The sequence below is a fragment of the Lynx rufus genome, unplaced genomic scaffold (genome assembly GCF_022079265.1).
Source record: "Lynx rufus isolate CCGP_SWC_20201006 ecotype Redwood Valley unplaced genomic scaffold, mLynRuf1.p SCAF_5, whole genome shotgun sequence".
NCBI lineage: Eukaryota > Metazoa > Chordata > Mammalia > Carnivora > Felidae > Lynx > Lynx rufus.
This window is the reverse complement of record NW_025814867.1, coordinates 6,352,977-6,374,033: the sequence shown is the minus strand read 5'-3', so window position 1 is coordinate 6,374,033 and position 21,057 is coordinate 6,352,977. Positions and strand designations below refer to the sequence as shown.

At 52.7% G+C, this 21,057-nt stretch overlaps 1 protein-coding gene across 2 annotated transcripts; it reads right to left on the bottom strand.

The window, feature by feature from the left end:
- Positions 1-232: 232 nt before the first annotated feature.
- SLC22A13 (solute carrier family 22 member 13) lies at positions 233-9,805 on the bottom strand. 2 transcript variants are annotated; one of them, XM_047099746.1, is made up of 10 exons: positions 9,240-9,805; positions 4,068-4,171; positions 3,684-3,838; positions 3,257-3,425; positions 2,911-3,031; positions 2,725-2,819; positions 2,275-2,489; positions 1,989-2,097; positions 1,239-1,454; positions 843-1,035 (listed from the first exon to the last, which is right to left on the bottom strand). In XM_047099746.1, exons 1-10 carry the CDS (start codon positions 9,615-9,617, stop codon positions 942-944), a joined length of 1,656 nt encoding a protein of 551 aa, XP_046955702.1. In that variant the 5' UTR covers positions 9,618-9,805; the 3' UTR covers positions 843-941. The 2 variants fall into 2 exon arrangements, with proteins under 2 accessions (XP_046955701.1, XP_046955702.1); XM_047099745.1 differs by lacking the exons at positions 3,684-3,838; positions 4,068-4,171; positions 9,240-9,805 and having other exon boundaries at positions 233-1,035; positions 1,239-1,683; positions 1,989-2,489; positions 3,257-3,387.
- Positions 9,806-21,057: the final 11,252 nt, after the last annotated feature.

Here is a 21,057-nt window from a genome sequence, read left to right as displayed (position 1 = left end):
GAGCTGAAGAGAGGGCCCTGGAGGTCAGCTGTGAGTACGCTCCTTGGATGAAGGAACAAGGCAGGGGTCCTGGGAGCACCGCTGAGAAATCCACCGACGTGTCCCCATGGAGGAGCTGTTAGAAGCCTGCCAGAGAACACTCGCTGATGACCAGCCAGTACACGCAGGGAAAGAACCACGGCCAGCGGCAGAGCAGAAAGCCCTTTCCCCTGGCCCTGCAGGAGCCAGAAGCAGCAGAGGTGAGAGGGAGGAGGGAGGTGAGGACGGGAACAACCAGCCTCCTCCCTTTCCCCACTGCCGGTCCCTGGGCCACGAGGTCAGGTATGAGCTGGACTGAACGCGGGGCAGGGGTGGAGGCTCTTTGAAGAGAGGACAGCACTGAAGCTTTGGTTTCCAGCAGACAGAGTCCTCTCTCAGCAGGATGGCGGGTCCTGTGGGGCCTCCCCCTGAGCCAGCGGGGCCCGGCCCAGCCACCGGAAGGAACTACAACCTCCCCATCCACAGCCTTTTCTCCCACCGGCCTGGGTACCGGCCGCGGCTTCCAACTTCCTCTCCCCCTGCTGCTGCATTCTTGGAAAGGCCCTACCCATCTGCTCTGCTCTGGGCTTAAACGTTTTGAGGGCAGGGGGACCCCAGACTGAGGGAACTAGCGGAGCCGTAAGCCCACAAGTCTATTAGAGAACCAGGGAAGCCCAAGAAACGCTCAAGGCCCGACCCCAGAACAGGGGTGGGGGTGGGCTGGGTTGAGGAAGGTGGTGAGGGGTGACGAGAAGAGGGAGGCCCTCACAGACACTTTAGGACCGGGCAGCCAGCGGCCGGGACGGGGACCAGGTCAGGGGTGTGCTGCCTCCAACTGCGAGGGGGGCCGTGCCGGCAGCCCCCAGCCATTTCCAGGGGGTGTCCAGGCAGCTCCCTGCTGTGCTCCGACTCCAGGGACACAATCAGAAGTACGTGCTGCTCGCGAAGGTCACCCCTGGGCTGGAAGTTCTTCCTGAAGCCTCTGTTTCCTTTTCTGAAGGTGCTGACTCCAGAGACCTGGTGGGAGCCGGAGGCCGTCACCGGCCGGCCACGAATGGGTCCCGTGGCGGCGTCCTTCACCGCCCCTCCCCCAGGGGAGGGGACCTGGCCCAGAGCCAGTCGGATGTGTGTGGCTCCCGAGGCCCCCGTATTGGCCTCTAAGCAACAGAGGACACATAGTGAGGTGGGGGCCTAGGCTTCAGAGAAAACGAGCAGCTCACCGTGGGTGGGGCTCCTCCTCCAGCTCCTTGATGGTGTCCTTCAGGGGCTGGCCCCGCGTCTCCGGCAACAGGGCACAGAGGAAGCCTGCCCCGATGGGGAGGCTGCCGTAGATGAGCATAGGGAGGGCTGCCTGGTACTCGCCCAGCAGGATCACGAGAGGGGTGAGGATCCCCCCGATCCTCGAGGAGATGCCCATCAGCCCCATGCCCGTCTGCCTGTGGGAAGGCCCGTCCGACTGAGCACACCCAGCCGCGACCCCCGGGCCTCAGCCCCACCCCTGCTGCGCCTTGGGGGGGGGCCCAGCCCCTCATTATGGCCCCGCAGGCCTGCCGCCTCCCCAGCCTCACCGGCCTTCTGCTCTCTGCTCCTGCTCCTCGTGTAGTCCGGCCGCGTGCCACGCCTCTGTCACCTCCAGGCCTGTCTATCCGCTGCCCCCCTGCTCGCCTACCAAGTCTCAGGTCAAAGGCTGCACCTCACGTCTCCCCAGCAACCCCTGAGTGTTCCTCCTTCTGAGCCATTCATTCTTAGACTTGCTCCATATCCCAGTCCCCACAAGGCCAGGGCGTGCCCTCCTTCTGTATCTGTCCTCCACTGCCTGGGATAAGACGGGGACTCGGGCTAGACTCCTAGCTGCCCGGACCCCATCCGCGCTGCTGCCCCGAGAGCCGGCCTCATAAGCCAGCTGCCTGCGGGACAGGGGTGAGGGCAGAGGAGCGGGAGGGGTGAGGGCAGAGGGCGGCAGCCCTTACCGGATGACGGTGGGGAAGAGCTCGGCACAGTACACGTAGGAGACGGTAAAGCTGGCGGCCATGGCGAACTTGCCCGCCACGGCCAGCACAGTGACCACCACCGGCAGATCTGGGGGAGGATGCCGGTCAGCCGCAGGCAGGTGGCCGGCCCCATGCCCCGGGCCCCACCCCTGCCCTGTCCTCCCGAACTCCTGGCCCCCTCTGCTCCCGGGCCCCAGGGTTGCCCTCACTCCTGGAGGCGGGGGGGGGGGGGGGGGCAGGAATGTGGCAGAGCCAGCCCCGGCACCTGCTGGGACAAAGACGATGCCGATGCACACGAGGCCACCCAGAACCAGAGTCAGCATCTGGCTCCGCTTGCGGCCCAACCACTGCATCACGAAGAGGCTGAGACAGCGGGCGGGAACCTCCACGGCTCCGAAGACGAGCTGCGTCAGGTAGATGTCCAGGCCAAAGTCGCCGACTTGGAAGCTCAGGCCAAAGTACCCCAGACTGTCCACAAACCTGCAAAGTGTCCAGGACTCCCGATCACTGCCGGGGGATGAGACACCAGCCCTCTCGGAGGGAGCCTGTCTCTGAGCAGGACGCAGCAGCACAGCCAGGGGGAAACCCGGTGAGGCCACACAGCCCGTCCCTGACCGCCAGCCACCGTGTCCCAGCCACTGACGCGCACGCACCAGAGACGGGACAGCCCTTTGGCGTGGGCTTCAGGGCGGGGCGCGGGCCCTGGCGCGCTCACCAGACATAGAAGAAGATCAGGGTCAGTTTCCGGAGCCGGGGGTGTCTGAACAGATCCAGGGGATTCCCTGAGGGGCCTGTCTTCTCTGGGACCAGCTGGGAGCACGATGCACAGTGAGGGGCCAGGCAGAAAGGTCTGGGCCCACCAGATTCAGGGGCAGGGCTGGGCTTGGCCTGTGAGAAGTACCTGGCTCAGGAGCTCTGGGGAGAGTTTCCGCCTGTTGACGGAGGCCGCCTTCTGGATCACTTGCTTGGCCTCCTCCACCCTCCCTCTTGTCAGAAGCCACCGTGCTGACTCTGGCAGAGCCCTGCAGGTCAGGAATGGCTCTGACCTTGGAGCCCACCCCACCCCCCCCCCCCACTCCCCCAGGGGCCTTCCCAGCTGTTCCAGGGCACACAGAACCTCACACCCATCGCACTGTGGAGTGTTCCCCGAGGTGAATGTGAGTGTTGCGCTCCAACCACACCCCTGCGCAGCTAGCAGGGGCAGGTGGGGAGGGGGAAACGGCTTGCTCCTGGGAAGTACTCCTCACCAGATGTAGAAGAAGAGTAGCAAGACAGGTGCGGTGCCGGCCATTTGGAAATACCTCCAGTTTCGGACACCATAGGCGAGTCCTGCTAATGCCATCTGACCCAGGGAGAAGGCGCACTGGACCAGGACCATGGCCTGAGTCCTCCTGGAGGGCCCCACCCACTCTGTAACTGTGCGAACAGAGAGATGAGACCCGGCCAACGCCCGCCCCCCCCCCCGGGGGCCCCCGGCTCCTTCCCTGTCATTCCCTAGACGGTCTTCTGTCAGGGTGGGCCTCAGTCCCACTTGCGGTGTGGGTGCCTGACAAGGCTCCCCCGGAGGCAGTCCGGGAAAGTGGCCGGCCCAGACCCCAAGGCCTCACCCCATGCTTGAAGGCTTAGGGACCCAGATACTCACCTAGGGGGACGTTTAGGGACCCAGATACTCACGTAGGGAGACGTTGCTGAAGGTGAACCCAGAGACGGCAGTAGCCACAGCAAAGCGCAGGACCATGTAGAGCTCAAAGCTGGGCACAAAGGCCGTGGTCAGGCCGAGGAGGGCGAAGAGTAGCAGCTGCACCAGGATACTGACCTTGCGGCCAATCCTGGAGTAACAGAGGGGCAGGAAGTATGGGAGACCCAGCCCTGCCCTGGGCTCTCTGGCTGACAGAGGACACGTGACCCTGCCTTGCGAGCTCTATTTGAGGGAGAGGGGAACAGGGCCTTATCCCAGACACCAGTGAAGGGCATGGGGGTGGGGGCGGGGCGAGAGAGGGAACTGTACCGGGAACACAGGAGCATGCGAGGTCAGGGGCGAGCCGGTCAAGTTCCTACCGGTCACAGAGGGGCCCGAAGATGAGAGCCCCAGTGAGGAGCCCGGCCATGAACACCGACTGCGAGGTCTCCTTCAGGTGCTTCTGACCACAAACGAGGTTGAACTGAGGCAGACACAGGCGGATGTGAACCAGGGGCAGCCAACGGCAAGTCCTTTGTCGTCCAGCCCACCCACTGCAAACCTCTCAGGGCAGATGGCCGTGGTTCCCAAAGTGTGTGCGAAGGCACCCCAGGGCACCAGAACAAATTCATGGGGCACAGAACGACATTCGGAATTTTAAAGGAAAATGCAGCAATCCTCAACATCTGTCTGGCATTACAAGAACTACCAACTAAGGACAGTCCTGGCTCAACATGAGATCACACTACATTCCTTCCAGTGACATCATATCTATGTGAAGCTGTATTTTGGGGAGGTGTTTTGAAAAAAAAAAAAGCAAGCACCATGGGGAATGAAAATGAGGGTGTCAGTGTTTAAGGACTGAGAAGTTGCACAGTTCCCAATGGGCACATACATCCTATTAGTAGGGGGTTGTATTTATTTAAAGATGAAAAATATGGAGTGCCTGGGTGGCTCAGTCGGTTGAGCATCTGACTTCAGCTCTGGTCATGATCTCATGGTTTCTGAGTTCGAGCCCCGCGTCGGGCTCTGTGCCGACAGCCCAGAGCCCGGAGCCTGCTTCGGATTCTGGGTCTCCCTCTCTCTCTGCCCTCTCCCACTTGCGCTGTCTCTCAAAACTAAATAAACATTCAAAAAAAGATTTTTAAAAATTAAAATGAAAGATATTTCCTTTCAGTTTCTGTGTATTATTTTTTAAAACAGTTCCTAAGTCATTTGAACATAATTACCTGTTAGGTTGTTTGGCCCTAATTACTCAATACATAAAACTTAGGTTTTTATTTTGGCTTGGAGATGCCAGGTAGAATTGCTGAGACATTAAGGATACAAAGTTTGGAACCCTTGACACGCCACTAATTACTGCTTCCTGACAAATACCCCTGTGACTTCCTTGGGCCTCATCAAATGTCCCCATCCGGCTGCAAAATCGCCGTGAAACTCTCACCATTCACTGCCGGTGAGAATCCCAAGGAGCCCTCACGCCCCACTTGCAGAAGGAGATCAAGACGGAGGAACACGCACGCGCGTGGGCGTGCGTGTGGGCGCTCATGTGCCTGCACACACAGGGGTGGGGCGACCCACTTGGAGACTCAGAGAGACTGAGAAACTGAGTGGAAAAAATATGCACGTTCGCCTAACTCTGTAGGTATCTACTGCGTGTGCACATACTGTAGGCACATGTGACTGACCCCGCCCCCCTCGACTGGTCTGTGGGCCCTTCCGGGAGTTCTGTGCCCCCTGCACACAGCTCAGCTCCCGACGTGAATGTTGGTGGGGGGAAACACGACAGGTGAGTTGTCCTCTGCGGCTCAAGGTGATAGCTTCACAATCACTGATGCCGTTTGAGGGCTCACTCTGTGCTGGGCAGTCTGTTGCATGCTTCACATGTATTCTCTAATTCTGACACCAATCCTTGATTTATTATTCCATTCCCCTGAGGGAGGGGAGGTTAAGCGGCTTCTCCGAGGTCCCGCTGCTGGATGGCAATGGAGTTCAGGCATCCCTTTTGCCCCAGACAGGGACTGAAACTGCGTGAAAGCTCAGAGAACGTTTGCTGAATGGATCAACACATGAATACCTAGAGCTAGCCAACTAGCCACTCATCATCGGTCAAAATCGCTAAAATCATTTTAGCAAGAAATGAATCAGTCCAGGAGATACCATTGTGCTCATACTTCTGTTCTCAAGAACAACTGTTAATTTTCAGTATATGTCCAATGATTGCCTAATGGCCCCTGGGAGTGAAAGGGGGCAAGATAAGGGATCTGAACTTGTTCCACCCAGTTCTATTCTTTTTTTTTTTTTAACATTTATTTATTTTTGAGACAGAGAGAGACAGAGCATGAACGGGGGAGGGTCATAGAGAGAGGGAGACACAGAATCTGGAACAGGCTCCGGGCTCTGAGCTGTCAGCACAGAGCCCGACGCGGGGCTCGAACTCACGGAGTGTGAGATCATGACCTAAGCTGAAGTCGGACGCTCAACCGACTGAGCCACCCAGGCGCCCCCACCCAGTTCTATTCTGTTTGGTTTTTGTTTAGCAACCACAGAGTGCCTTTGTAGTTAGACGCTATTTAAAATAACTCATAAAGGCCTGCTGCTATCAGCCTCTGGAATCTGAACAGAGAGGCTTTGTGGGACTTTGTTAACCTATCTGTTGGTGTCTTGGTTTCTCATGTACAAAATGGGGATAAAATATACTGCATGGTGTCCCCCAGCAGGATTAAAGGAATTAATGCATGGAACATGCTTAGCACGGTGGCTGTCACACAGGAAGTCCTCAGTAAATGTCAGCTCAGCGGAGGGGGCACTGGCCCCCCCCCCCCCCCCCGCCCCGTGCTCATGAAACTCATAGCTGGTGACCAACACCTCGGACACATGGGGCTATAGTGCTCTGAAGGCACGGATGCCGACCCCAGGGAGACTTCCGAGGCTGGTGCCCCTACTCGGTGGCCACCACTCGCTAACCCCTTATAGCTTGTGTACCCCTTATTTCATTCAGTCCTCATTCTAACCTCGTAAAGGATTATCATTCCCACTGTGCAACCACAGAGGCCAAAGCTTGGAGAGGTGCCAAGACGTGGTGTGCAGATGGAACAGAGGCAAAAGGGCTCCCCACCTTGGGACGCCAGCCATTACCTTCTCCGACCCTAATGCCCAGAGTGGAGGGTTCTGTCTGGGGCTTGCCACATGGGCACACAGAATCCCGCCCCCATTCTTGGAGCACACACATCACATCTTCCTCCCCTGTTCCAAAAGCTTCCATGGCTCCCTTTGGTCTCTAGGAGAGAGCCCAAATCTCTCAGCTCTGTATCTAAGACCGTGGAAGAGTCATCTCTTCCTGACCTCCCAACATCTTTGTTGGTCAGCATTCCTCAGTCATGGCAAGCATTTTCATGCCTCCGGATCTAGAAACGGCTATTCTCTCTGCTTCCCCTTCCCTCCCATTCTTTCCCCTTTTCTGGGCCCAAGACAGATCACACTGTTGTTAGTCATTCAGAGTCTATTTCCCTCCCGATTCCAAGGTTCATGTGGACAAGGCTGGGAATTATTTTTTTCTTTTACCAAGGACGGGCACCCAGGAAATGTTGGGAGGTAGGTTGAGAAGGAGAAATGCACTCTGCTCTTCAAGAATACATAGCCTATAAGGCAATGTGCTCTTTTCTTCTCAAATTAGGACTATCCATATTTCAGTTTGAATATGAAGCTGCTGGTTATCAGAAGGAACGTTGGGAAGTCAGCTCAGAGAGACTCCCCCGAATCAGTGTGGTGGAGCCCCTCCTCACAGATGGGAAGCAGAGGGAAACGATCTCACGCAACAGAGCTCTGGAAGCAAAGTTGGACTCAGCACGCGGGTACAGGGCACAAAGTACCCAAGGTGTGCACTCTTTTGGGAATCCAAGTCCTTGAGAGTGTTGGAGCAGAAGCATGGTAGGGAAGGGCAAGAGGTCCAAGGCCCAATGCCGGTGGTGGCACAGTCCAGGTAGGTGATTAAAGACCAAGAGGGCAGCCTCAAATCCTTAGAGAACTCGAACAAGGTGCCTCCCTCCTCTGACTGTTCCCTGCACAGTTAATACTCAGCAAGCCTTAGCTGAATAAAATTGCATGAACAGTCCAGCACAGGGTGTGAACGGGGCTAAAGAAGTCTGGAAGTCTGAGAAGTCTGGAAGTTTGCCTGGGTTTTGAGGATGGTGTTTGGCCAGGTAGGCACCCACAGCATATGGGGACCAGTGGGGGCTGATCCTACCAAGAGGGTGATGCTGGGAACCTAGAGAGGCCACTGGGGACCAGACCAGGCTCTGCTGGGAGAGCTCCTAGGCCGCATGCGACTCTATGGGGCAGAATGGGGTGGAGGGTCAGGAGGAAGACAGGCAGGACAGATCTTTAGGCTGCAAGGGTTCTGGGGGCAGGTTTATGGTCACATATTAAAAGTGAATGCCTGGGGGTGCCTGGCTAGTTCAGTCAGTAGAGTGTGCAACTCTTGAGCTTGGGGGTTGTGAGGACAAGCCCCAAGTTGGGTATAGAGATTACTTAAAAATTGAAAATCTTAAAGAAGGTGACTTTGGTCAAAACATCATTCTCTGAAAGCCTCTAAAAAGTAAATACTTTTTTTACCTGCAGAGAAAAAAATAAATGCAGGCTTCTGGACTCCAGATTCCCCTCTCCACAAAGGCTCAGGATTCACCACCCTCAAGATGAGTCATCCAGACCTCCCAACAACACTCGCCCCTTGGATGCTGGACCATCTGTGCTCTTTCCCACTCCTGCAGGGACCTGAGTGGGAGTCCCACGTCCACGATCAGCTCATTATGTCGCCCTGGACAAGTCGTCTCCCTACTCTGTGCCTCAGACCCAGCTTCTGGGAAGAGCAGAGTGGGCCTGGATGCTTCCAGAGAGCCGTCCTTGCTCAGGTGGCTGCAGTGGGAATCTGTTTATCTGCCCAGATCCTCCCTAAGAAAATGAGTTAAGCAGAGCAAGTGCTGTTATCTGCCGGACAAATCCTAGAGTCACAGTGCGTCCGGTCCCCTGGAGGCAGGTGGGGAGAGCTTTAGAGAGGGCAGCTGAAGGGCAGGAAGCCCACATCAGGCAAGCAGGAGGTCAGACAAGTTGTTGGGGATCCAGGAAGATAGGTAAGCAGGCAGATACGCAGGGGCAGACTGAAAGACAAGGGCAAGTGGACCGACAGATGGGAGCACTGGGGAGAAAGACATAAAGACAGGAAAGCAGGAAGGGCTAGGAAAAAGGTCAGGCAACTGGGCACACAGGCGGATAGATGGACAAAAGGGTAGACAAAAATGGACAGAGGGGCAGACGAATCAGAGACAGAATATGGATTGAAAGGTAGATGGACCAGTAGTCAGAGGACAAAGAGAAAAGCAGGATGAATGGCAAAAAAAAAAAAAAAAAAAAAAGCCATACCAAGTGGTCAGTCATTCGTGGATGGGTGCTCCAGGGCAGATACAGAAGCAGCAACACCGGCAGCTGAGGGCAGACGGTCAGGCAAAGGAGCTGACCGACCCCAAACGGGCAGACGGGCAAAAGGGCATCCCTACCTCGTTCTTTAGGGACGGGGGCCTGTCTTCAGGATACTCCCAGCCTGCCTCACAAGGCTGCGTCTCGTTGAAGTGGTGGCTGAGGATGTCCTCCAGGCTGGCGTCGTCCGGGGGCGGCCGGAACATAAGGCAGGACTCAGGCTTGCCTGCAGCCTCCAGGGGCACGCTCAGTGTCAGCTGTTCAGCCGCACTCAGGTTCAGAGTGTGGTTCTTGACCCAGGCTACTGAGCAGTGGTGGGCCTCGTGCTGGATCATGAAGACCTGGGCAAACATGTAGTAAGAGGACAGGAAGCTGGGAATACTCAGCAGTATCACCAGCTGTATCTGGAAGCGACCGAAGTCGCCTATTTCAGCCAGGACCTGGCCAAATTGAGCCATGTCTACTGGTCAGCCTGGGGCCATAGACAGCTCTGCAGCTCGGCTTTGGGGCGCTTACTCCTCTGAGCAGAGGTGACAGCTCTGTTAATGTTTAATCCAGCCTTTGACCTGTCACACTTCAACTCCCTGGCTGTAGCCTGGGCAGGATAGAATATGATAAAAAAAAAAAAAGTAGTCTACTCTGGTTTGCAAAATGCAAGGATGCTTTATTGACCGTGCGATGGACACAAGCCCCACAGAAGGACTTTCTCAGGCCCCGCACAGGAACGAGCTTCAGCCAAATGTTCGACAGTGCACAGGCAGCATTCCCTCCCATGTCATCCCAAACAAATCACACCCAGCTCAAACCCCTCCCATTATGATAGACCCCAAATTCTGAGGGTAGTTCTGACACTTAGAGGGACACAGAAGTCCCTTCTAGGGACCAGCTCAGAATAGACAATGGGGGTAAATCAGGAGAGGAGCAAGGACCCAGCCTGCCTACTAACTTGGTCAGCTGCCAAGTCTGGCCTCTTGATCTGCTGATCTTATCTTTCTCTTATTTTTTTTTTATTTAAAAAAATTTTTAGGGGCGCCTGGGTGGCGCAGTCGGTTAAGCGTCCGACTTCAGCCAGGTCACGATCTCGCGGTCCGTGAGTTCGAGCCCCGCGTCAGGCTCTGGGCTGATGGCTCGGAGCCTGGAGCCTGTTTTCGATTCTGTGTCTCCCTCTCTCTCTGCCCCTCCCCCGTTCATGCTCTGTATCTCTCTGTCCCAAAAATAAATAAACGTTGAAAAAAAAAATTTAAAAAAATTTTTAATGTTTTCTTATTTTATATTTGAGAGAGAGAGACAGAGCATGAGCAGGGGAGGGGCAGAGAGAGGAGGAGACAGAATCTGAAGCAGGCTCCAGGCTCTGAGCTGTCAGCACAGAGCCGGACTTGAGGCTCAAACTCACAAGCAGTGAGATCGTGACCTGAGCCGAAGTCAGACGCTTAACCAACTGAGCCACCCAGATGCCCCTTGTCTTTCTCTTAGCGGTGATTGGCATGTGGTAGGACACCATGAAGTCCAGGAGACCTACCAAGGGCATAAGCTTGCCAAAGGCAATCTGAGAGCACACAGCAATTACAGAAGAACCAAGAGTTGCATTTTGAGCTCTACTCTGATTCAGGAACCATTAACACATTCCCAAAATACACAGGCAAGCTGCTCCAGGGTAGCTCCAGTCCCAACGGGCAATCTCAGTGGTAACAGAGGAACACGGGACAAAGCCTCCCCACACCACAGCAGCAGCCGTGGACGCCCTTGCTGGCCTCAAGGCTGGACTGGGGCTCATGGTGGCTGATAGGTCAGGATTCTTACAGGACTGGAGGCTAACAGGATCTCTGACAGGAGGAATCTCCCAAAGATTAAAAAGTCTCCATCCTTTCTACCCTGGAAGAGGTCTACTGCAGGTAGACCCAGGGCTTGGAGAGCACCTCGTTCAGTCATAGGAGGTGGGGAATGATAGGACTAAAGACAGCATTTGGGAAAAGTACACACGCATGCGCACACACATACACACATTCACGTAGTTGTCTGTGTATGCATAGGAAAGACTTCTTATGTTTTGGATTTTGAACCATTTTAAGAGAGGCTGAGCAGCACAGGTGAAGGGAGTGCACGGAAGGAAGGCTGTACGGGGCGGTTCTGGACACGGCATGCCTGCATCTGCCTGGCCACCTGGCTGGCACAAATGTTGGCTCCTTGTTAATCCGCCAGCATGCAGGGCAGGGCAGGGCAGACTGTGAAGGGTAGAGGCATGGGCCCGAGACCCCGCGTAAGGAGAGGACCTTTCTCTCTGCCCCATCCCAAAGTCCCCACCAGGCTCACCGCTGTCCCCAGCTCGATCTTTTCTTCCTCACTTAGCTTTCTCGGATGTGCTTGTGCTCAGCGTCACCTTGATTGAATTGTCAAGAAAACAGACGTTGCAGGTTGTCACTGCCCCACGTGGTGTCCCCCTGGTCGGGGAGAACTGAGATGGAGACGTGAGCCTGTCCTCAGCCCTCGTCGTCTTCTTACTCGAGTCGGGGAGATTTTTGCTTCTTTGGTTCCAAGCAGTGGGGGCTGTTGCAAGGAGGCAGGAAGCTCGGGCACTGTTATTGATTCCCTGTGATCCTGAGTTTGTCCCTGTTAAGAAAACGAAATTCAGCCGGGCAGATTGAAAGATCTAATTGGCTCTCCTCAATGATTCATGAATTGGGCAGCATCCCATCTGGCAAGTAGAAAGGAGTTCCAAGGAGCCGTACAAAACGGAAGAATTTAAAAGCAGAAAAGGACAGAAAAAAGAAAATTTCCAGCAAAGAGTGGATTGTTTCTGGCAGCGACCCTCCTTTGGGGCAATGAGGGGATCTATCAGGCGGGTTACCTCACTGGTGCTGACCAGGTAGTTCCAGATTGACTTATTTAAGGTCACATTCCTGGGAGAGACTAAAATTGCAATGAGGTCACGTGTTACACTTTGGTTTGCTGATGTGGGCTTAGCACAAGGGACTCTATTTGAGGCCAGTGGTTTCTTTCTTAACAAGTCCTCCTTTCGATCAGACTCGAAGCTTAACTAGGCGGTGGGATCAAAATGCAAGGCGTTAATGCCACCCTCAGCCACCACGCTGTAGTTCTCACAATTTTTGTTTGTTCTGTATGGTGTTCACAGATCAGGATGTATTTTGCTGAATCTCTGTGGTGTTCACAGACCGTGACTTTAGGCTCATAATTTTTTAGTTGGCTTTTCTCTTTGTTCCTTTTTTGACAGTCCAGTCTTAGGGAGATCATTTGCTCGGTGTTTCGTGGCAACAAACGTGCATTTAAAGCTTTTGAGAGAACACAGCGTGGCAAGGAGACTGCTACGATTACTGTAAGCAACGTCTCACTTCAGAGCCATGGTCCCCAAGACCCCAACCAATCCAAATCAAATAAGGCAAAAAAGGATCCCATAAAAGAGTCATCTTTTTAAGCCAAGTGGTTTGCCCAGTGGTCTTATGTAATTGAGTTTTAACTTCCCCAGAAACACTAATCCAGGTACAGCCGGTGGTGTTGGCTGTAGCACAGATACTGAAAGGGCGGGCCTACACCGGCCGACTCCATCTTGTTCTGTGTCCTTCACCTTGAACACGCCTCCTCCCCTTGAGTAACCTCCCGCTCACCTGCCTAACAGGACTCCGACCCTTCCCCAGCCAATAGGCTGAGGCCACAGCCATTACCTCACCAACGGCCCCTAGGCCCCAATAAAACCTTTGTCCTTTTGAAACTCGCTCTCTCCCCCTGGTTATCTCACCGCTGGGTCGTTGCAGGTAGGGGACTGAGCTCGAGCTAGCTCGAATAAAGGCTCTTTTGCTTTTACATTGGACTCCGCTCCCTGGAGGTATTTGGGGATCACGAATTCTGGGCATAACAATACCGTCTTGCTTGGCTAAAAGATAATCAAAGGCCATCCCGTTGTCAAGAACAACTTTGGCCAGTAGTTTAAGGATCTTTGTTGGTAGCTCTTGCTATGGCAACAGATTCCACAATACTTTCCAGAGTTAAGGAGAGTTTCCTGATGATAGCCTCATTTGTATTCAGTCCTAAGTTGAGAAACAAGGACCTCCAAAGGAAGCAAATCTTGAATGATGACAGCACCTCCTGGTAGGTGCTTTCTAACTTAACAATATAAATTCAGGGGAGTCAACCAATGAGGTGTCTGTGAACAGCTAGGGGCACTGCTCAGCTGTGTGCCAGCTATCTGGGCATCCAAAGGTCCAAGGAGGTGATAACCACCACAGACATAGAAGATCACGCACCTCCGGGGTTGATGACTCTGCTGTCTGGGCTCAAGCTGCCGTGCCTGAAGAACGCCCGACGTGGGATTTCACCACAGAAGAAGGACAAGCCCATATCCGACGATACCAGGAAGCCCTCCTTCGGGGAATCTGAGCTGGAGCCAAAAGGCCTATGAACATGATTAAAATATCATCAGTCACGCAGCACCCTGGGGAGTCTCCCAGAGACTACTATGAAAGATTATGTGAAGTATACTGTGTATATACCCCGTTTGACCCCGAGGCACCAGAAAGTCAACAGATGGTAAATGCCTCTTTTGTGGCACAGGCTGCCCCAGATATCAGAAGAAAACTCCAGAAGTTGGAAGGCTTTGCTGGGATGAATATCACTCAGCTGATAGAGGTCGCCAACGAGGTTTTCATGAACAGAGAAGTCGCAGCTGAAAGAGAAGTGGAGAGAAGACTAAAAAAGAAGGCCACCCTTCTCGCAAGAGCACTAAAAGAAACAGACGCTGCGAAGACGGGAAGACCCCAACCACCTTAGCAAGGGACCAATGTGCATACTGCAAAGAGAAGGGACACTGGAAGAATGAATGTGTGAATTGGAAGGAGCCCTCAAAACCCAGCCGATATCGGGAGGAACCTCGAGGCAAGAACCTCGTTGGTCTGGCCGGGGTAGAATCAGACTGAGGGGGACTGGGCTCCTTCTCTCTTGGCCCCCATGAGTCCATGGTCAAAATGAAGGTAGAGGGCTGAACAAGAACTTTCATGGTTGACACCGGGGCTGAATACTCTATTGTTACTTCCCAGGTGGCGCCCTTCAGCCAAAAGACAGCAACCATACTTGGGGCTACTGGGACACGGGCGATGCAGCAGCCCTTCTGTCAAGCTCGACAATGTGAACTTGGGGGTCATGAGGTCCAGCATGAGTCCCTCTACTTACCTGACTGCCCAGTTCCTCTCCTGGGCCAGGATCTGCTCTCCAAACTTGGGACCCAGATAACTTTTGAACCCACTGGACACACTAGTCTCCAATTAAACCCAGGGCAGGAGGAAACCCGGGTCTTGGTGATTACCCTGCCAAGGGAAGAAGAATGGAGACTATTCTGCACACAGGCCCTACTCTGTAGCCCCTCAGAATTCAGGCTTACATTCCCCTCTGTATGGGCTGAAGACAACCCACCTGGACTAGCTTGAAGTTGGGCCCCCATCATTGTTGGCCTAGCTTGGAGTTGGGCCCCCATCACTGTTGACCTGATCCCTGGAGCCCAACCTCAGAGACAAAGGCAGTACCCTTTTCCACTCGAGGCTAGAATGGGTATACAAGAGCTCAGTGACCAAGCTCAGGGAAGCAGGTACTCTAATTGAGTGCCAGTTGGCTTGGAATGCTCTGCTCTTGTCAGTCAAGAAGCCAGGAGAAGGATACCAACCAGTACAGGATTTGAGGGCCATTAACAAAGTGACTGTTTCCTTACACCCAGTGGTTCCAAACCCGTATACTCTCCTCAGCCAAATTCCGGGGTCAGCCAGATGGTTTCCGTGCCTCGACCTAAAGGATGCTTTCTTCTGCCTCCGCCTGGCTCCTCAAAGTCAACCCTTGTTTGCCGTTGAATGGACTGAGCCCGTTACAGGGCGCCAGATGCAGCTGACCTGGACACGACTCCCCCAAGGTTTCAAGAACTCGCCCACTCTTTTTGGGGAAGCTCTAGCTGCAGACCTCGCCGACTTTCCGAGGGAAACCACAGGATGTGTCCTCCTCCAATTCGTAGGTGACCTCCTCCTTGCCAGCGACACCCAAGAAGACTGTATGAAAGGTACCAAGGCCCTCCTGCAGCTCCTGTCCTACTCGGGGTACCAGGCCTCTCGGAAAAAAGGCACAGGTTTGTCAGCAGCAGGTCTGATACTTAGGCTTCCTCCTCACAACAGGAAAAAGAGAACTAGGACCGGGAAGGAAGAAAGTTATCACCACACTGCCACAGCCCCAAACAAAACGAGGCTTGCGTGAATTTTTAGGGGCCGCAGGGTTCTGTCGCATTTGGATTCCTGGATTCTCAGCCATAGCGAGGCCCCTCCATGACCTGTTGGGAGGGCCAGACGGGGGGCCCCTGAGGAGGCAAGGCTTGCTTTCACAGAAATAAAGTGGCTCTGGGACGAGCCCTAGCCCTGGGTTTGCCTGACATAGAAAGGCCCTTTTAACCTCTTTGTACATGAAAAGGACAAAAGAGCCCTTGGAGTGCTCACTCAGAGCATGGGGCCTTGGCAATGGCCAGTGGCCTACCTGTCAAAAAAAACTTGATCCTGTGGCAGCAGGATGGCCACCATGCCTCAGAGCACTGGCAGCCACACTGCTGCTCATCAAGGATGAAGACAAAGTCACGCTGGGACAAACACGTGGGACCCCCATGCGGTCATGTTCCTCATGAGCACCCAAGGCTATCATCTCCTCTCCGATTCTTGGCTGACACAATACCAAGGCCTTCTCTACAAAAACCCAAGGGTCACTCTCGAAGCAGTAAAAACACTAAACCCGGCCACCTTCCTTCCCATGGGGGAGGGAGAACCCGACCATGACTGTTCCGAAGTAGTGGATGAAGTCTACGCCGGCCGCCCGGACCTCCAAGACCAGGCTATAACAAGCCCGGAGATCACCCTGTTCAGCGATGGGAGCAGCTGTTTACAAGAGGGCAGCCGAAGAGCAGGATATGTAGTAACCACAACCACCGAAGTTCTAGAAACCAAGGCCTTGCTGGAAGGATGGTCGGCACAATGGGCTGAACTGTACGCCTTAACCCGAGCCCTCATCCTTAGCAAAGGTAAATGAGTTAACATCTACACTGATTCCCAGTATACCTTTGCTACTGTGCGTGTACACAGGGCCATCTATAAAGAAAGAGGTCTCCTTACTGCTGCAGGGAAAACTATCAAAAACAAGGAAGAAATACTAAAGCTTCTTGAGGCCGTATGGCTGCCAGACAAGGTAGCTATCCTACACGGTAAGGGACATCAGACAGGAGACGACCCCATAACTCAACAAAATCGCCTGGCCGACAAGACAGCCAGAGCAGCCGCCTGTAGTGACCCAGGCGAAGCTCCTCCCTAGACTATGACTCTCGCGCCCCAGAGAGAAGCCTCCTCGCCCTGTACACAAATGAAGAAAGAAGTTGGGCCTCGACAGAAGGGGGCACGCTAAGCAAAGAGGGATGGTGGGTCATGCCAAACGGGCACATCTTTGTCCCGTCATCTATGGGAAAACACCTAGTGGAGGAATCTCACCAACCCACGCACCTAGGGAAAACCGCACCGGAGGCCCTCCTCAAAAAGAACTGTATCAGCCAGCTGCCGGCATTATGCCGAGCTGTCAGTGAACAATGTGTGACGTGTGCCAAAAACAATGCTTGGTCTGCCCCACGGCCCCCGCCTGGCACGCAAAGGATGGGGGCCGTCCCTTTTGAAGACTTAGAGGTGGGCTTTACCGACATACAACCAAATAAAGGATTCAGGTGCCTTCTTGTAATAATCTGCACATATTCGGGATGGGTTGAAACATTCCCGACCAGAACGGAATGAAGTCACGAGGTGGCCAAAGCCCTTCTACGGGAGATTGTGCCTCAGTTTGGTCTAGCCTTAACCATACACAGTGATAATTGACCTGCATTTGTGGCAGACATTATACAAACCCTGACAAAGTCCCTCAACATTACCTGGAAACTGGACACTGCTTACCGACCCCAGATCTCAGGGAAAAGTAGAGCAGATGAATCACACCCTCAAGGAAACCCTGGCTAAGTTCCACCAAGAGACTAATCTCCCACGGCCAGATTTACTACCGCTGGCCCTCCTGCATGCCTGATGCATGCCTGGGCCACTGGGATTCTCCCCTTTTGAGTTATTATGTGGGCAACCCCCACCCCCCCCCCCATGTTTAGGAAAACTCCCAGGAGACCTACACCAGATTGGAGACAAGAGAATAAGAGAACAGCTCCGGACCTTGGGGGTAGTCCTAAATAAGTTACAGAGATCTACCATAGAGAGGGCCCCAATTTCCTTAGGGACCCCCGTTCACCCCTTTCAGCCAGGAGACTCGGTGTGGGTCAAAGATTGGAAGAGGGAACCTCTTAGACAACGGTGGACTGGGCCTTATACTGTTACTAACAAATCCTACAGCCCTTCAAGTTTCAGGTGTCACCCCACGGGTCCATCACTCCAGAGTTAAGAAGGCCAACTCAGAAGAACCCACAACCTGGCGAAGTGATCCAGATCCAGTCAACCCACTTAAACTGACCCTCAAAAGGGAAACTGCCCCTGAGACCTCCAGCCCTGCTCCAGCCACACCCCAGAAGCTGGCTGGCCTGCGTACGGCAGAAGCTTGAGGAATCAACGCATGAACCTAGCCCAGGGGTTTGGATGCAACTCTGCCAGCCCTTGCCCCTTACTGGTGTCATAGCCCTGATCTTACTTCTTACTGTTGGGCTGATAGAGACTGTACCATCAAGCTGGGACACAGGACAAAAGATGCATTCTGGGTCTCACATACCTCCTCTGGATGGGAGGGCCATTAAGTATTGTCTGTATATTATGATAACCTCTCTCACCCTCACAACTGCCGCTTACCCACTTTGCCCCCAGGATTGCTATATGACAATAAGGGGGTCAAGGGTGCTCAGTGCCTTCACCTCCCTCCACGAAGATTGCTACAAGGGAAAAACACCCACTCTCTGTCAGTCACCTGGTGCCCCCAAGGACTAAGTATTGGACCGTAGAGATAACACAAAATGTCAGGAACCCATGTCACAACAAGGGCCTCCAGAGAGGGAAGCCAGCTTGCTACACTTACCTTCCTCAATGGGGGATCTCAGATGGGGGAGGGGTGCAAGACAGGGCCCTTCAAAAAGTTATAAAGGATACCCAGGATAGGGTAATACAAGCCATAAAGGCGACCACTCCCCCGGCAGCCTACCAAGGTTTGGACCTTTCAGCCCTCAATCAGATGCTTACCAATTCCCCACTTCAACGCTACTCTCCAAGTCCTCCATAAAATAGATAATCACACCCAAACCTGCTGGATGTGCTTGCCCCTCCGCCGGAGGGCTTACCTAGCCACTCCCATCCCTTTGACCGGGGAAGCTCCTGAAAATCTCAAAACCAACACCTCTGTCTTAATTGGACCCCTGGCCACTGGGGTCCATCTCACAAATGCCGACAGTCTAATCTGTACAGTCCCTGAAGGTATGAACAGTACCTCTCTATGCGGAAGAAATATAACCTTAGAGAGGAATGCAACCCTGTGTTCAACCCCTGGGGTGTTCTGTGTTCTAGTTCGGCCTACTGATGCTTAGAGGCCAACTGGACTCAGATATGTTATTCCGTCTTCCTAACCCCAGAGATATCCGTGTACACGGAAGATCAGCTCCTAACAGCCTTTAGCCCCAAGTCCTGGGCTAAATGGGCAATCCTGCTACCCGTTCTGATAGGAGCAGGAATCGCGACAAGAACAGGAGCCAGAATAGAGGACGTAGGTTCATCCGAAGGACTGTACCATAGACTATCTCCAGAGATAAATGAGGACATGGAACGGGTGGCAGATTCTCTGGCAAACTTACAAAGCCAAATAAACTCTCTGGCGGCAGTGACCCTCCAAAATAGGCAAGCCCTCGACCTCCTCACTTCAGAAAAAGGAGGGACATGCATCTTTCTGGGGGAGGAATGTTGCTATTTTGTAAACCAGTCAAGAATAGTTACAGCTAAGGTTAAGGAACTCAAAGAAAGAATTCATGGTAGACAACAGGAAAGTATCATTCAATGGAAAGGATGGGATCTCACGGATTGGGCATCCTGGCTTCCCGCCCTGTCAGGGACCCTCCTCTCCATAATTTTACTTGTATCCATCGGCCCCTGTATACTGAATGCCATGGTACATTTTATTGAAAACACCGTTTCTCGCCAAACTACTGCACGTGGCTTAGGCTTCCAAGAGCACCAACCTATAAAACTGAAAGTTTTATACTACTAAAAGTTTTTTAAAAGGCATCAAAGGGGGGGAATGTTGGAGAAGCGAATAAAGTATTGCACCAAAGATGACCGATGGGGCTAAAACAGACTCTGGTCTCTAGCTTAGAGACCCCTCCTCCGGGATCTTCTTCCTTTGTTTGCTGTGCACAGGAAAACCCCCACAGATATGGAAGCTGATGACTATACATTATCCTCCCCACTTACATTTGGCGCCTAGACCTTTGGAGAAAGCCTCCTCTGAGCCGGCCGGTGTTAAATAAATCTCCGATCCACCAAGGTCTCTGAGTGCCGCTTGGTTTTTCCACCAGTGTTCCAGCCTGGTTCCATAACAAGACCATGACCAGAGCTGAAATCAAGAGTTGGATGCCCAACCCAGCCACCCAGGCATCCCAGAACTTTGTCCTATTAACGGCCAATTCTAATTTTATATCAGTGTACTTTTGATATTAAAATTTATTAATCCCTTTTATGTGGAATTTGAAAAGCTTAACATTAACATAGGAGAAGGGAAGAAAAAATAAGATAAAAACAGAGAGGGAGGAAAACCATAAGAGGCTCTAAAAAACCGAGAACAAGCTGAGGGTCGTTTGGGGGGTGAGTGGGAGGGGAGATGGGTTAAATGGGTGATGGGCATTAAGGAGGGCACTTTTTGGGATGAGCACTGGGTTGTCATATGTAAGAGATGAATCACTGGGTTCTTCTCCTGAACCCAAAACCACATTATATGTTAACTAACTTGAGAAAAAAAGAAAAATTCATTAATCCCTTTTAAAAACTTAATTAGATCTTGGGAATGCAAGCTGGTGCAGCCACTTTGGAAAACAGTATGGAGGTTCCTCAAAAAACTAAAAATAGAACTACCCTACGACTCAACAATTGCACTAGTAGGCATTTATCCATGGGATCCAGGTGTGCTGTTTCGAAGGGACACAGGCACCCCCATGTTGATAGCAGCACTATCAACAATAGCCAAAGTGTGGAAAGAGCCCAAATGGTCCATCAATGGATGAATGGATAAAGAAGATGTGGTCTGTATATACAATGGAGTATTACTCAGCGATCAGAATGAAATCTTGCCATTTGCAAGTACGTGGAGGGAACTAGAGGGTATTATGCTAAGCGAAATTAGAGAAAGACCAATATCATATGACTTCACTCATATGAGGATTTTAAGAGACAAAACAGATGACCATAAGGGAAGGGAAGCAAAAATAACATAAAAACAGGGAGGGGGACAAAACAGAAGAGACTCATAAATATGGAGAACAAACTGAGGGTTGCTGGAGGGGTTGTGGGAAGGGGAATGGGCTCAATGGGTAAGAGGCACTAAGGAATCTACTCCTGAAATCATTGTTTCACTATATGCTAACTAATTTGGATGTAAAATTTTAAATTTAAAAAATAAGATTAAAAAAAACTGTAGTCAAATATTTAACTCTGTCTAATGACATTGATGAAGACATGTGTGCTCAGAAGTGTGATGTACTAATGTGTGCAATTTGCTTTGAAAACAACAACAGCAAAAAAGATGCTCAGAAATGAGATACACTGATGTTTGCAATTTGCTTAGATACCAACACAAAGATGGATTTATTGTTGGACAGGATACATGGATGGATAGATATATGATAAAACAAATGAAGCGAAATATATG

Excerpts from the sequence above, each read along its gene's own strand:
- SLC22A13 (XM_047099746.1), bottom strand. The coding sequence starts at position 9,617 with ATGGCTCAATTTGGCCAGGTCCTGGCTGAAATAGGCGACTTCGGTCGC. Across the intron at positions 4,172-9,239 it reads CCCCGTCCCTAAAGAACGAG|TTCAACCTCGTTTGTGGTCA; the intron begins GTAGGGATGCCC and ends TGTCTGCCTCAG. Across the intron at positions 2,820-2,910 it reads CCCCAGAGCTCCTGAGCCAG|CTGGTCCCAGAGAAGACAGG; the intron begins GTACTTCTCACA and ends TCGTGCTCCCAG.